The 17,492-nt window shown below is 44.4% G+C and overlaps 1 protein-coding gene across 3 annotated transcripts in view; it reads right to left on the reverse strand.

The window, feature by feature from the left end:
• The window catches only part of TTYH3 (tweety family member 3), a 72,536-nt gene that overhangs the window by 28,632 nt on the left and 26,412 nt on the right, over nt 1–17,492 (reverse strand). For all 3 annotated transcript variants that reach the window (XM_066560524.1, XM_066560523.1, XM_066560522.1), the window contains exon 2: nt 5,535–5,704. In XM_066560524.1, the coding sequence (XP_066416621.1) occupies nt 5,535–5,704 (170 nt within the window). The remainder of the gene's footprint in view (nt 1–5,534; nt 5,705–17,492) is intronic.

A 17,492-nucleotide genomic window follows, 5' to 3' on the forward strand; every position in this document is an offset into this window, starting at 1 on the left:
GGTAGAGAGGGAAGGAACCCATCCCACAAATCTGGGCTGGGGGCAGCTGTGCCTGAGGAGGGGCAGAACTGAAGGGCAGCCAGGGGGGAACTGCTGCTGCTGAGCTTTGTTTGCATTTGGCTTCATCTAAATCCAATAGTTGTTTCAAATCCCTGCCCACACACACTGATATGAGTTGCTATTGTTTAAAGCAGATTTAAGGATTTACACTAGTTTTTAACTACCTTTTATATGATTAAAGGGAAACAGAGGGGCTCCTTCTATTTAAGAGCATTCTTTTAAAATAAAAATAGACCAACTCCTCTTAACCCAGCAGCATAAGTCCTTGAGGTCATGAAAAATCACAAGGCTTCTTGCACGAACCCTGGAAGGCACAGTGGCCTAAGATCCAGCAGATCCATCTCCCAGCACAGGATGACAAAATCATCACCCAAAGGGGGCATTTCTGTCACACAGCCTGGATGCAAGGACAGCATCCCTGAATGACACAGCTCTTCTCTACCCTGGCACCTCCTGGAAGATACTCCAACACATTTTCAGTGCTTCCATAGGAAAGTCATGGCTATTTCTGCCAGTCTTGCTTCTGTTCCACTTCCCTTTGAGTGCTCATACCCCTCTCTCCTCCCAAATCCAAACCGTCCCATCCTCAATTCCTCCTCCCAAATCCAAACCGTCCCATCCTCAATTCCTCCTCCCAAATCCAAACTGTCCCATCCTCAATTCCTCCTCCCAAACCTACCTTGGCCAGTTTCCTGTCACTTTCACTACCACCACCTCTCCTCTGCTTTCCCTCTCACTCATATTTTTTAATAAATTCTTTAAAAATCAATATATCACAGTCTTACAGGCCATTTAGAACGTTGCTCCTGCTATTCAACGCTGCACTTAAAAAGCCACTTGGCTACTCAATAGTTTTGGTAAGTTTCAAGAAACCCACTTTTAAGTCAAGAAAATTGCACTTTGAGCTTAAAGCTCTCACCACCAGTGATATCACACTCACAGACACCCACTGGGGACACAGAGCTCCACAAGCTCCTCAAAGAGTGGTACAAGTGAGATGGAAGAGGTGCACACCAGGATTTCTGTCTTTTCCTACAGATACAACAGTGGGATCTAAACTCCTGCAGGCTGTACACACACCTCAGTGTCACTTTTCAGCAAGACTCCAGAAATTCAAGTCTGGAGAGCAGCTTTCCCATTGTTTGTGTGCAAGAACCACCTGCACTTTGGACACCTAGGTGAAGAACCAGAAAAAAATAAAGGAAGTGTAATTCTGAATTTTCTTGCAATGTGACCTGCAAAAAACAAAAAAATGTTTTCTGCATTTACACATGATGAACATCAGAGCATTGATCTGACACAGAGAGGTTCTCTGTGCTTTCTGGTGATGAGATCCTCCTGCTGTAATACCCACACACAGACTGTGACCCTTGGGTACCCAGACAGCAGCCTGCAAAGATGAGCACTAGCCATTCACATCACATCCTTAGAAATGAATAATCTAACTACACCAAGTCATCTTTAATTACAGGAACTTCATAAGGAGAGCCCTTTTTAGACTTCAGGTTCTCAGGAGGAATGTTAATTTGTCTGCCTAATTACCACCTTGCACTTTCACACCAGGGGAAAGTGCTATTACTGGCACTTGATAAAACAAGTTTTTACCATTTATTTGCACCCATTTCTTCCTGATGCCCTCTCCACAAAGCTTTCTCCCCACCTTTGGAGCTGAGGTCCCTTCTGGGAGAATTAGGGTCACCTAAGCAGTGGGTGAGATGGTTTATAAGACAACTCCCCATACACAGAAACCAATCAAAATTAGTGAGGGCTAGCACTGAAGCATTAATGGAAAAATCCAGGCTAAGCATTCCTGTAGCTTTGTGGCTAGAGCAACTGGGAAGACTCAATAGAGACATTTTGTTGGAAGCTCCTGTTCACCAGTTCTGCCTCAGAATGCTGGCTCAGCATTCTCCCTGCTGTGAGTGATTAGGAAACAGCCAAGCACAGAGCAGCACTCACAGCTCAAACAGCCCCCTGGCACTGAGGGAACCCAGAGAACCATGTTCTAGGCACAGCTGGACTTCACCAGAGTTAACAGCTCTCAGCTAGGAGGACAAGAGTCCCCTTCCAAGTGCTCAGACAGAGCAAACCTGCTGCTGGCTGGAACCTCTCGCTGCCTCAGCACCCAACCAGAGGCACAGAAGTGCCTCCCAGGGCAGGCAGAGGTTCAGAACAGCCTCAGAGGGTCAGAACAGCCTCATACCCCATCAGGACAGCTGCTCTGGCTCTTCTGGAGTGTGTGACACACAGCTGGGAGAGCACAGGATCTATGCAGAGGGCTAATCTTTAATCAGTGCTAGCAGGAAGTCCCAGGTGGATTCCAACAGCTGGAGTGGGATTGTTGGGAGCTGTGTCTGCATTCCCAGCACAGACTGAGCTCAGAGCATCAACACACACTGCTTTGGGGGCACTGTGGCATCCAGCTGCTGCAGAGAGGCAGAAAACCAACCTCAGCCCTGCAGGACAGCAGCAGCACCTTCCTCACCATGGTGGTACCAACCTGCTCTTGCTCAGGCATGCTGATTTCAGAGAGGAAATTAAGCAAATAATTTAAAAAGTCAAGAAAAATGATCATCCAATATCACTGGATGTTCAGATAGAACCTTATGTTATGACCCTTAGTTTTATGGTTCTGCATTTAATACTTGCAGAAGCAAATTGTACACCAAGGATGAGAACAAATGGCTCAGATTTTGAGGAAGCCTAAGCAGCTTTCCAGCTCGTGGATTTGACAGAGTCACATCAAGTTTACCAGAATTTATATGCTGCCCTTCCAGTGTTAAATTATCTCACACATGCTCTGGAGAAGAGCAGAATACCTCCTTCTCACCCTTTCCACAACCAAAAACAAACACAACTACCACAGGGCAGCAGCTGCCTGGGTCACATTTGCTGCATAACAATGGCTAACAAGGGCCTGTAGCAGCAGCACAACTATAAATAGCATCAGCAGAGCTTCTGTAAGAAAGGGTTAGGACCACAGCTCTCTCAGTGAATTGGAATGGATGCAGCTGAAGCTCTTAAGATCACAAAAATAAAGGTGAATAAGGCTGAGATTTCTTCTTTACAAGTTGTTCTGTGGTTTGCCTTTCCACCCCAGGCACCTCCTGGCAAGCAGCAAAGCATGGAAGAGCTCCTTGCAGCAATCCTGGCTGGTACACAAGGTCTCCTCCTCAGCCCTCAGCCCCTGCTTCTGCAGGCAAATCCACCCCCAGCTGCTAAACTCACCACAGAATGTCTGCTCTGCTCTGTCTGTTCCAACACTGCAAGGGTTTGCTGTTCTCTGCAGCGAGTGCCGCGAGAGAGCAAACACACAAATCCAGTCTGGCTCCTGAGCAGCTGAGCCTGGCCTCCAGGGAGCCCCTCACCTGCACAGGGGTCACCAGCACACCCAGCACCTACCAGCAGGCCAGTGCCAAAACAGAGCCACAAGGCACTGCCAAGTACAACCATCCCATTGCTCCCTCCTCGCTGAATAGGGGGCTGCTCCCAGACCTGCCTGACCCACAGAGGGGCAGCTGAGACCACCTGGAGCCTTGGGCAAGAGTTGATGATGCTTGGAATTGGAAAGAAAAGCAAATTGGAAAGTGTTTGATACAGGGCACACATCCAGAGGGCTCATTCTGCCCAAGCCAAAACAAGATCAGAGGCTCCTTCCTTCCCTATCTGCAAACACATCCCTGCTTTCAGATGCCCCATCATCCACTTTCTAGAAAATTATTTCCTTTTAAATTCTCCTGCACCCATTCTCCACTAAATACTGATTTTTTCCTTGGTTTTCAGCAATCCTTCTTTTCACCTCACCTCCAAAAGCTCCTATTGCTCAGTCATAACACCAAACACTGCTGACCCTGGCACCATTACCAGCAGCCCCTGGAGATGGAACATAAGTGCAGATAACAAAATGCAGCAGTGTCTTACACAGGCTACAAAATCTGAACATTCCCTCCAGGCAAACACCAATCCTTCCAAACCCAAAAGAATCAGCTGTGACTCTTTCTTCCTAATCTACTCTCCCACACATAGTGATTCTTTCTGGACACCAGGTTCTGAGAAAATCTGCATTTAGACCTGATAAATATTTCAGCTGTATCCAACCTGTTTAAGTGATAAGCTCCCAAGGACAGAGGGTCCTTGATTTATCACTTGAAAAGTATCAAAGAGCAGGACATTAACTATTCCTTTTCACATTGCTCAAACCACCAGGCAGCTCTGCAAGCAGTAGAAAGGAAGGAAATATATTACAGACATTTAAAAACATACATACATGAAATGAAAGACAGAGGGATTATTGCCAATATTTACCAAGTAGAGGGAGAGCATTTTGATGCCTTGTGAAGGCTGACCTAGAATGTAGGAATGCACTCCTTGTTGATGGAGTGACAAAACTGTCCTTTGTCTCCTCAAAAAGGAAAAGAAGCCCAGAAGTTTCCTTTTTGATTAGGCAAAAAGACATTTCATAGGACCTAGGGGATTTTACCTCAAACTTAAGGATAGCCAATTAGATAGAAGCTAAAAAGTCCTGCTTGAGCAATTTACTGGAAAAAGAAGAGAACTAAGAAACTAATCAGTTTTGTGATGTTTTCCCAGGCAAGCCTCAAATTTCTGGCTATATATGATTAGAACATAGAGGTAGGTTAACAAACTTTTGACACAATGACAATAACTTACAGAACTTTTTCACTAGAACACAGGCTAGATGGAGTTAAAGAATAAAGTAGGGAGTTATTAAAAGGATATCCTCAATGGATCCACCTTGGGCAGTGTAAGAGCCCAGCCAGGGCTACACCCAAGATGAACAAAAACGGTCACAAAATCAATGACAGGTTGTCATTGTTAGGTCAGATGTGACATATACATACGTGATTAGGGTCCAAGAAGAAAACATTTTTTATTGTGCATGTTCTCCAGCTTATATACTCTTAACAAAGCGTGATCTTAAGTCATTACTACATTACAATAACTTATTATATTCATTGGTGCAAAGCTATCTTTTCTAATCTGTTTCCATGCTGATGGCCTTGTCTTCTTCCTTGCTATGGATACACTCAAAAATCATCAATTGTTATTTCTTCTATTAACTCAACTTTGCTTGCAGGCCAGCTGTCAAGCCCCTCCAAAACTGCTCACAGGGTCTCTCACTTTTATAAGTTCTGCTCCATTTGCATATTGGAATTAATTGTGCAATTATAGCTTTAGGTTATGAAGTCCCATCCTTCTTGTTTTTCTCTCTTCAGTCCACATTGTTTGTGCTCTTGGGCCTGAGATTTGGATCATTTGTCCTTGGTCCCCAGCTAGAGAAGGAATTGTTTTGTCTCCCTGCTCTGTGCACAGAGCTCACCATCCCTTAATATGAACCCCAGACCCACACACTAAAGCAGCAGAGAGTCTGAAAAACATAAAAGCTAAACCCTGAGGCATTATTTGAAGAGTGGGGCCGTGGTTCAGGACACAGAGGACGGGGATGGCCGTACCTGCAGACGAGGGTGGCGATGATGACGCACCAGGCCGTGCAGCAGCAGTCAGCATTGAGGTGCTCCTCGCTCTTGCGGTGGCGGCAGCACAGCCAGAAGGAGTAGAACAGGAGGAAGAGCAGGTCCAGAGCCAGGCAGGACAGAGCAATGCCACCCAACAGCAGCAGGGCCTGCAGGGACAGACATGGGGGTCACACCCAGCCATGGCAGGGCAGGCCAGCCAGGGACATTCCTAAAGTATTGCAGGGATCCCCGTGGCAGGGAGAAATGATGAGGGGGACTCCATTTTATTAGAAGGTTAATTAATTACTTTATTATACTGTATTGTTCTATGTGACATTACATCTAAAGTGAATCTGCAAGCACTGAACTGCACTCACCTCGTGACTGTCACCCAACAGTCCCAGCACAAACACACATTTAGGCCTGATAGGCCAAGGAAACAAAACACCATCACTCTGGGTAAATAATCTCCATATTGCATTCTACTTTTGCACAAACAAATGAGATAAGAATTGTTTTTCCTTTCTCTGAGGTTCAGAGAATGTGAATCCCAGAAATATTCTTGGGAAGAATTATGCCTTGCTTTTCTCTGTGAGGAGAAATGTGGTGACACATACCTACCAAGGCATACCTTGCCAACAAGTCATTTTGTGTGCTTGGCACATTGTTAAAATATAAAGAGGTGATTTTTTTGTCTCACTTGCTTCCCTCTGTCCATCCCACTCAATGAAACCACGTTCTGTACCTCAGCAGTAAATAGCTGAGCCATTTTGTCTGTCCCAGTCTGCAAACAGCCTAAGTTAATCAGAGGGTTTTCTCTTTACTACTGATCACAGGTCAGCAGATTTAGAGAACAAAAATAATAATAAAAAAAAAAGTGCAACCAGCTGCCTCTATCTGTACAGTTTTTTAATCTTCATGAATAAATATGCAGGCTTATTCATTAGAAATCCAAGTGCATGAGTGGGTTTGAAAGGGGGTGGAATTTATTATACATGCATGAGATTAATTTTTTTAAAAAATCAATCTCCATGCAATGCTTCTGTTAAAGGTAGACCTAGAATAAATACTAAACCCCACCATCTACCATCCACATATATATAAGTACAACAAACTTGGATGCTACAGACACACTTGAAGCAGTCACAAGTTAGTGGGAATTATACCTATTTCTAGTCATGTTCCTGGGAGGAAAGGGAAGTTGTAAGTGTTTAACTCCCCTCCAATTTATTTTTATTTGAAAGATCCTGCCTAAAATCCAAAAATACAAACCAATTCTGTTAAATAAAATAAAATTTTAAAAAACAAATCCATTCCAACACCATATCTAGCCACATTTTCCCACCTGCATGAATCAAGCAAAAGGATGCAATTTTATCCATAAGGTTTTTTTGATAAATCCTTGTTACTGGTGACAAATGCCAACTTACTAGAAATTATTTATCTGGAAAGAGTCCAGGTCACTTACTGCTGCCCCAGTATTGGGAATTCAGACACAGATCTGTATCAGCTAACCTAGAACAAAGGCTTGAGTTTTCAAACCAGTATCTCTTTTCCTCCCCATGCAGAAATTCCTTAAAGAACATTTATTTGCTTCCTCCTGATTGAAACAATAACTTCCTTCTGATCAAAAGGAATACAACAAGGAATGCTGAGATTAAAGTAAAGAACTTTCACAACTGGTGTGACTGTTTTAACGGGGTCTGGTAGGAACTTGCTCTTTGTAGGCTTTTCTTTCCCCTTTTTTCCCCTGCTCTGCTCCACAGGTACTCCCTGCTGGGTGATTATCCTGGCAAACAAGCCCCACAAGGTCCTTCCCAGCCACAAAACATAGGCACACATAACGAGGTGCACACCAGCTAAACCCAAGTGCTGCACCACAGATACCCCACAAACCCCCTTGCTCTTGGCTTTCCCAGCTTTACAAGCCCTCCCATCCTTTACAAACCCTTTCCCATCCTTTACAAACCCATCCTTCCAAACCCTCCCCAAGCCCCCCAAGCTCCCTGGGCTGGGGGAGCTCCCAGGTGCTGCCTTCCCAAACCCAGGCGCAGGAACTCAGCCCCGCTGTGCAAAGTGAGCTCTGGGACCTCTCCCAGCCAGGAGTGGGGGTGGGAAGAAGGGAACAAGCCCAATCCCCCTTTCCCATGCTTTCTCCAGATGGTGGGAGCTCTGCTGGAGCTGCTGAGCAGAAAGGGGCCTCTGAGAGGGGAGCTGCACTCCGAGCCCTGCGTTCCCCCACTTCTGAAGCCTTGCCACAAACGAGCACTCCATGCTAATTTAACTAACACACTTGGCATACCAAAGCTCCTCAGGGGTATTCTTTATTTTTTAAACATGTCAGGCTGCTGTAAGGCAAAGCTTTCCTGCCCCACTCGCCTGCATTTCTTTCTTCACACCCTCAACCCTCCTGCACATGCTAAAAGGCATTAGTGCTGGGAAGACAAACTCAGCTGAAAACATCCTCCCAGCAACCCTTCTATCAGCAAAAAATCCACACTGCAGCTCCAGATGTAGGGGAACCGCCCCCATTGAAAGCAAATAAAAGGAAATACTTTAAAAAAAATCTTAAAAAACGAAAAATGGATATTAGACTGCCAACCAGCAAGCAACCTGAAGTCCTTGCTTTGAAGGGACACTTAATACATGCTTTAAATTTGCATCTGGCCAAAAGGACTTGGCTGGCCACTATACCACAATCTGCATTCAATTTTCCAGAGAATATTTGTTTTCCATTAATGGATATGTGCCATGACAAGTGAAATCATCCAGCAGAGCAGTTATTAATCTTTCTGACTGATGAGTCAGTTTAGGACCCAGGAACTGGCAGGCAGTGAAAGCCTGGTCACAACCAAAGATATTCCTCTGCCTGCTTGTCAGGATTAAATGACAGTATTTAAAAAAAGGGGGTTGAGGCTGGATAAAGCCTTAGACACTCTATCCTGCACCAGTAAATCTGGGACTCGGTTATCCAAGGCCACATTATCCCAAGTAAATGTAAAATTATGCACTGGGCCTTTTGCCACAAAAGAGCATCAATTTGTCTTCGAACATTTGCTGAGCTATCAGAACCTTTATAGCAAATGATGCATGAACTGCCCTTACAGGAAAATGGAGACAACTTGGAGGAACAGCATTTTACCACTGCACTGACACTAATGGCAGAAGTGGAGACAGAGCAGTCCCTGAAAATGAGAGTAAATCCAAGTGGTATCCCCAGACTGGCAGGAGACAAAGCTACAGTGTCAGGAAGCACTTTCAAAATAAAAGCTGCACACAGGGAAGTAACCACAGGAGCATTGCTGGCTTGGAGAGGCACCACAGAACCTGAAAGCCCTCAGTGTTGGGCAGGGATGGTGCTGCAATGTTAGCAGCCTTCCCAGCTCCAGTGTGGCTGCCAGGATTTGTGGTAAGTACCACCTGCATGGGAGTAGGAAGCCAAAAATAAGGGCAGAAAGCATCTAGAGCCTCATGGAGAGAAAGGGGAAACACAAAGCAGAAAAAAAAATCCTCCACAAAGCTGCCGAGGGGGTGGTCAGCTCTTCCATGGGCTATGGTGTTGGTATCATTCCTAAGGACTCACATGCAGAGCAACCTTCAGTTTGATCAATCCCTGCTCTCCAAGACCCTGCCTTATGTTACTGGGGATCAAATAAACCAAGATAGAGCCTTGCCTGCTGGATGAAAATCCCATATATGAAACAGGCAATGAAATAAACCAATATACAGCCTTGTCTGCTGGATGAAAATCCCCCATATGAAACAGCCACTTCCAGCCTGCAAATTCCAAAGGGTGATCCACACTGTTAGTTATCCAAATATATCTATGGACTGTGGTCCTGCAAGGCTAATTTTAGCTGCTGAAACTGCACTTTAGGGAGGTATACTTCATCCCATCCAATAGATGAAGTCACAAAGAAAGGAGATCTACATAAGAACACAAGAAAAAGGGATGTACAAGATGTATTTATTTCCTTATAAAGGGGGAAAGCCTAAATAAAGCCAAGAAACAAAGCACCAGAAAGCAGGAGGTAAACTCTGGATTGCATTCATGTTAAATGTCAAGGTTTACCACTGCATTAAATGTTGTTTGCTCATCACCTGACTTTACAGAGAAGTGTTGGCTTAGTGACTCTTCTTCACATGACCATGTTGCCTCTGCCATGAAGATTATTTGGCACAAAATATCCTGGCAGCAGAATAGGTTTAAGAAGTTAATTCTGAATACACAAGGGCTCAAAACAATCCAGGTCTTTATCAGGTACAAGTTTTACCAATCTCAATTTATCCAACTTCCAATTACCACACTCTTTAAACTTTAACTGCAGTAACAGCACAGAATAGTGAGAAGCTCTTCACATGGAATAGATGATTGCTATTTTACTGTCAGTTGGAAAGTCTACCAAAACTCCTTAAGAAACTTGAGAGCAAAGCTGAAGCCTTCAGGTGGTTTCTGAGAAGCATTGCAGATTCATTTTTAATTTTCCATCAATGATTTTAAAGGTATTTTATCTTAAAACTTCATCATTTCAGCCCACAGAACAAAAAGAGCTACAGCTTTTGAGCACCTCAAGAACACAGCTGTCTTAATCACTGCCAGATTGAGAATGGTTTACCTTAAAGTCAGCTTTTGCCAAAAGAAAGCTTTCCATTGAATCTGCAGCTAGTGTTCTTTCTGTATTTCCATGCAGAGACTTGAGATAGTGATAATAAAACAGAGAGAAGAGGTTAAAGGAGTGTGGGAAGAGAAAAACGTTCACCCAGAAGAGCAAATGAAGCAACCTGGGCTGCTGCCAAAGGAGCACTCATCTCTATTTATTCCATGAAGGACGGAAGTCATCCTAGCAAGAAAAGAAACTGCTGTGGGATAGTGTCATGCCTACACTTACTTCCTACACTGCCTTTTTTTTTTTTTTCCTTCCAGACTCCAGGACATCTCTCTAAAAAGCTTATGTACTCACAGATGAGAAGCAGTTATGTTCTACCAAGCTAACTGGTTTTTTAAATTTTTTTTTGAATGCTGGCAACATGAGGAACACCCTGACCTCTTCATCAACTTGTTCTGAACAAGCTGTGCGTCCAGAGATTTGGTTTTCAGTACTTAAAGAAATGCTGTACGAGGTGTTTGTTGAGTGTCTGGGGATGTCACTCGTGCCACAGCCCCTCCAGAAGGGGAGGGAACACAGCCAGCCACAGACTGGCCAGTGGAAGGTGGGGGAGGATGTGGAAAGCACTGCTGATGTCAGCACTAAAGCATCCCCATCTCCTCACAGGAACAGCCCTTCCCAGGCCAATTACTGCTCTCAGCACTGCAGGAGCAAAGCTGGGCAGGAAATGTGCTCTGAAGGGGCTTTTCCCACGGCACTGAGATGAATTCTCTTCCATGAGGGGTCCCTCTGCAACAGGGAAGAGCTCCATGGAAACAGAGAACAGGTTCCACTGTCTCATCCCTTCTACAGACATCTCCCACAGAAAGCACACTGCTAAGGAGTGCAGATTACAGATATATTTAGGGCAAGTCCACACTGGAGCAAGCAATATAGGCCAACACTTTGCCTTTAGCTTTTTTTGGCTATTGGCTTTCCTTTCTGGAAAGCAGGAAATGCCAAGGGTTGTGTCATGCTTTTTTCCCCTGTTTTTTCTTGTTTTTTTTTTTTTTTTTGTTTTTTTTAAACACCTTAAGAGACAATACAGCAGACACACTGGAATAAAAACAGATCTGCAGCTGAAACCTGTGTTAGCACAACTCCATCACTCAATTCCATTTACCAAGCTGGTTAAATGAACAGCCCAGTTTCCCCAGCACTGCAAAACTCTCTACATAGGCATGGGCATTATATAGTTAATTGGTATTAGAGCTGTGAACTAAAGCCACTTTAACTACAAATGAGTGTTCACACAGGGATTTAATGTAGTTTAGCTAGAATGGCCTTAATTCAGTATAGTTTAGTTCACTTTAGTGCATTTAAAGTGGTTTAACTAATCTGTTTTGAATTTATTCCTCCAGTTAATTCAGATTAATTTCTCAAGTGTAAGCAACAAATAAGAACAAGGCTAGGTTGATTAAAGATTCATCATCATTTCCTCCATACTAACATTGTGACCCCTTATTTCATAATTAAAGACTTTCAAACTCTGCCTTTACATTTGGTCCAATTCACAGAGGCCAGCAGTGTAGAGGCCAAAAATACACAGCTTGCTGACCCTTGGCTCATTGCAGCAACCAACTCAACAGAATCACTGTGAGGGTTTTGAGAGCTGTGGCTGAATAATAAATACATAGCTCAGGTGTGTCTGCACCTCAGCTGCCACAGGTTACACATGGGCAGGTGCTGGAATTCATCAGAGCAGCTCACATCACACACCAAAGAGAGATGGAAAGCACAGACTAGAAAGGGTTTGCTTAACAATTGTGTTGGATATTTCTCCCTGCCCATGAATGCAGATCTAAGCTGTGCTAATCAGCAGCAAACACTGAGGTCCTATTGGGTTGAAGTCAAACAACAATGCATTTATTCCCTTAGTTGTTACCAACTCAGCAATCTCCATCTTACACAGCAAGGAAATGTTCCCAGAGGTAAGAGGGTCCTCTAAATTGGATGTTCTTATCCCTAGTTTCTCCAATGTTCTTATCCCTAGTTTCTCCAGAGTGCTGGCTGAAAGCCTCTGTGCACTACAGCAATGAAAAGAATGAGACACTCTCACCAAACACTCAGTTTCTACTGACAGGTCCCCACAGACTAAATCTTTATTAAATGAGGCTTAGCTCAGAACTGGCAGCTTGTCAAATGAGCATTCTCGCTGAAAAGGCGGATTTCCTTTCTGGGGATTCTGCAAATTCCCTTGCAGGACTCTAAAAAAACCACCACGGATGCATCAGTGCTTCTGCAGGTCTTTGCCCCAAATCCCAGACCAGCAATACGTGTAAGAATCCTCATGGGAACAGGTCTTCAGCTTCAGAAGGTTATTTCTTCTTAGTACTCCCAGCTAGACAAAGTTAGAGCCATTAATTAGCTTTGTTAAAAGGCAAGGATATCAGATAATTTTTTGGGATATTGAGGTGAAGGGCACCAGAAGGGTAGCTGGAGGAATTTGGCAGGTATCCTGCACCACTCAGCTCACCCATGGCACACCCACACAAACCCACCAGACATTCCTTTCCCACAGCAGATTAGCTCACACATTCCCACCCAACAGCAGCTCCTCTCCTCCAGGTCTTTTAGAAGCCACTTCACTTCCTTGCTTAGAAAACTGCATCACCCATTAATGCCTTAAACCACAGGCTCCTCACAAGGCAATTTTCCAGCAAACTGGATAATGGAAAGAAACCCCATGCTATAAAGGAAGTATGAATTTAATGCTCCAACAGCTCAGGGCTAAGCAAGCACTGCCTCTATAACCTGGCTGGGGCTCAAGTGCTGTATAAATTCCCACACCAAGAGAATTCCCCAGCCCCAGCCCTCCAGCAGGAGCTCAGCTTTGCTCCTGCAGGCCTGGAACTCCCTGAAGGAAAAATGTGGCACTGCCTGCAGGCAGGGACCTGGGCACAGTTGCAGAGCCCAGCACGTGAGTGAGGCAGCACTGGTGTCTTTAAAAAAAAAAAAAAGAAAGAAAAAAAAAAGAGCAGGAAATGCTTAGGCCTGAAGCCCAGTGATTTAATCCAATTTCCATCCCTTTTTCCCTTCCCCCTCCTACAATGTGCACTCTCAGAGACAATACGCTTCATTTAGAGGGGAAAAACATGATCTCTCCTAAGTGCCTGTCCTTACACTCTATCAAGCCAAGTGCTGGGACACTGCTTTTTTAAAAATCTATGATGGCCATTCATGCTTTGGCACAGACAGCAGCCTCAAGGATTTTCTTCCAAGGCCCCAGCTGTACAGAGTTTGTGCTTTACTCCACGTTAGCTGTTCTTCAGCTATTGCTGTTCCTTATTAAATTTGGGTTTCAAACCCAAGTGCTCCTCCTGCCCCTGTGAATTTTAAGAATTCTCCACAAAGATTGGGCCTTCCACTAGAGGTGATTACAGGCATCATCTACAAGTCTCCCATTCTTCTGCAGAGCCCAAACCCTGTCCTTTCCAGGAGACATGGCACCAGTTCAGATTAAATGCAGCATTTAGGCTCACAGCAACTTCTTGATCTTCTTAATCATCTCTTCTTAAACCAGACAACCAAATCTGAACTGATCAGCCACTCCAGAGTTTGAAGACACTGAGCCCAATCCTCAGCTCTGATGTCCTGGCAGGGAGGTCACTGCAAGCTGTCACCAGTATTTTGCCATTTCTATCAGGGAGAGGATAAACAAGGCACTGGGGAGGGAGAGGAAAGAGCATGGAAATGAGCAGAGCCACCCCAAAGTGGAACAGAAAACAAATCCTTGTCCCAGTGGTGGAAACTCTGCCCAACCCATCAACAGGGTTAGCCCATGCCCTCAGCAGGAATGGCAGTGTTTCCATGAGCATAACCACTGTGGATAATGTGGTTCTGCTCCCTTCTGCCATTATTTTGCATTATTTTGGACGTGCTGCTTTCTCTTCAGTCACTATTTTAATCCCATTTATGTCTTGAGAGTTTTGGCACTGAGCATCTCCAGCTGCACGCCATAAACTTGAGCAGAACATTTGCTGCACTGAGCCACAGAAGTTATACAGAATAACAGAGAGAGAATCCAAATTGGAATGGAAACTCTTAACATCACATTGTTACTAATGTTAGACTTGAAAGGCAACTTAATGTTGCCTTTTTTTTAATGTATACAACTTGTTCCATATCATTAGCACAATGAAGAGGTCTTTTTCTAAACTACAGCTATTAGGAAAATGTCTAAGTGAGAAGCTCTAGCACACACTTTGGCATTTGAAGGCAGGAGAGTTAAAAAAAAAAATTAAAATTAATTAGAAGGAAAAGAGGTACTTTCTAGCCAAGATTACAAATCCACTGCAAATGGCTTCATAAACTGCTTTTATTATCACTGAATGGACAGGAAGGTAAGCAGCAATAATTGAGCTTCTGCATTTGTGTGTCAGTGATGGCAATGGGTCATTTTAGTGTACTCAGGTGTCTCTGACAGGGAGATCCACATCCAGTTTGTACTCAGTTTGCACCCTGAAGTCAATCCTCAGCATAAGAAGCAGGAAGTTTTGGAACAACATGAAAATAACCACCAGGAAAACAACAGGCACTGAGTTTCCATAATATTTACCCTGCCCAGCTTCATTGGCATTTGTCTACACCAGTGGAGCAGGTCAAAAGGCTGTTCACACAGCAAAAACTGAGTGCAGCTCACAATGCACTGTAGGCCTATACAGGGTGAGAGAAACAGCACTCCTGATTGCATTAACAGCCAGCCTGGTGTGGCTGCCCCCAGGAGTGACCTCTGGGAGGGACAAAGAACAAAATCAAAGGCACACTGCCCTACATCCTCAGAAAGCCATGGCCCACTGTGCTACAGCCAGCAGCACACATGACATCTTCCTTAAAATAATTTGTATTTGAAGCCAGCTTCAGTGCAGTATGTGGGTCATGTGGAGAGGCTGTGAAGAGCTGGGAAGGGGCAATATCCCATAGGAAGAGCTTCTGGGAGCTGGGGAAGGGAGAACAGAGACCTCTGACCCATCTATTGACTGTGGATCCCGCTGACCTCCTTGCACAAACAATGCAAAAGTGCCTTTTAACTGCAGAGACAAACAGGTGCCACGCTTCTCACCATAAATTCACTCCAAACTGCCTCTTTCAAGAGTACTGTAGTCAGAGTTCAAAAAAAGAAATAATTTTTTTAAAAGCAGGGGAAAGAAAGGGAGGAAATCTCTTCCTTCAACTTAAAACTGCACCTTTCCTTCCCACGAAAGAGGCTCCTTCATGTGCAGGAAACATTTCAATTTCAACTCTTCTTTAGTTTTATTTTGGGGTTGAGTTGCCTTTTTTCCTTTTCTTTCTTTAAAGAATAAAAAAAGCTCTCAAAAAAAAAAAAAAAAAAAGCCCCTCAGGGACAAAGACTACCAATACTCACTATTGAGAACCTTCAAACCCATGAAAAAAAATACTATAGAGGGACTAACAGAGGAAGCAGATTAAAAAAACCCATCCAAGCTAGCCAAGACCCACCACAGTCACAGCTGGAGCCCGTGTTTCTGCACCACTGACAACACTGGGAGTGTCATTAACCACTTCTCCTCAGCCTGTGCAAGGGAGACTGGGGAGCTCAGAAAAGCCTCCTGCAGGCTCCTGGCCAAATGTGAGAAGGGATTAGGGCCTCCTCAGGCTGCTGCCCTGAAGGGAAATGCAATCTGAACATGGAGTTTTCTTTGCAGCTCTTCCCACCAGCAGAGCAGAGCTGCAGATGCTCCTCTCAGCAAGCTGAGTCAAGCTCCTCCTCAAGAGCAGCGTTCTGATGAGTGGTCACTGCCTCACCCTCTGCTTCTGCTCCCCAGCATCCTCCTGACAAAAGGGGAGCTCACACTTTTTAAATTCCCCTCCTGAATGCCATCCCTGAGCGAACAGGGGCACAGCTAACAGCAGATGCTCTCATAGATTAAACCCCTTGCAATTACAAGGCAAATCTGACGCCCCAACACACATCCACAGGGGCATCAATCTCACCCTGTGGCTCTGCTTCAGCAGCTCCTCTTGCAGTTTCCTCATTTCCCCACGGGGCTGGGGGAAGAGGGGAATCTGTCTCCTTTCAACTGTTTCAAAGCTGTTTAACTCTCTTAGGGTTTGCCTGCAAAGCTGAAAGCTGTCATGGACCACTGGCCTAAAAAGATTTAAAGCACTTGGTTTATATCAACTATTTAAAGACAAACACACTCCACTTTTAGCTTCCTTTACACAACCAAGTTTGGGAATATGTAGGACACAGGGCTATCTGGCTGTAATAGAGGTTACATCAGTTAAAAGGAGAAGGTGTTTGCCCCACTGTGTCCTAATAGGATTTTTCATTAGTTGCTTTGCTTTCCCATGACATACACATCATATTCACTAGAAATCAATGCATTTTATAGGTAATTTAATACACACACAGCCTGCCTTCAGAGATCCTTTCATCCTGCTCATGGGATCAGTGCTGGTGGGATTCCTCGAGTTCCTGCACTGATACTCATTCATTCAGCAATTCTTCTGAACCACAGAGATTGATTTTTCAGGAAAGTTCCCAGAGTTCTCTTAGAGGTTCTGCCTGCACTTATGTCATGGCTATATTTAAAGAAGGAATCCCACTAAAGTGGTTTATAACGTGCTCTGGCAGGACAGTGTAGACAGAGCTAAATCCTATTAAGCTACTTAAGTTGCTTTCCCCCTCTGAAGTCATCTGTCAAATGCTGCTCCTAGACATAGCAGCCAGCTATCAAACTGGCTTATCAAGAGCCATGCTTAAAACACCAGACAAAACTGTAAAATGCAATCATCACACACATGGGGAAGAGAAACTGGGGCAGTGTGCTGTTCCAGTAACCTCCTGGGATCCCAGAGGGTGGAGAAGGCTGGTGATTAGCTTTTCATTACAGCTAGATTGTAACCCACTTGCACACCATGGACCTTATTAAAGAGAAAATCAGAATGACTGTGTCTTTAATGTCAGCCTTGACTCTTCTGAAAGCACTGTATGGACAATACATGAATGTGAGGCATACTTTTAAAATAGAGATCACACTAACTGGGCAGGAGGGGGTACCTGGCAAAACAAAGCACCATTCAGCCTTAACTCAGCACCCCACAGAGAAGGGGGAAAGCAGCATTCATGGTTATTTCAGCTCTTTTCCCAGTAACTCAAAAATAGGCACCACAGAGTCCTGAAAGGTTAATTCCCATAAATGTTAAATGTCCACATTTAAAGCTCCAGCTTTAGAGCACTCACTCCACTGTGTCAACACATCACTGCTGCTGTGACAACACGCTGCTGAGATTTCAGAGACAAACCTCAATTCCACACATTCCATACAACAATAGAAAACAATAG

This window comes from Molothrus aeneus, chromosome 16 (genome assembly GCF_037042795.1).
Source record: "Molothrus aeneus isolate 106 chromosome 16, BPBGC_Maene_1.0, whole genome shotgun sequence".
Lineage (NCBI taxonomy): Eukaryota > Metazoa > Chordata > Aves > Passeriformes > Icteridae > Molothrus > Molothrus aeneus.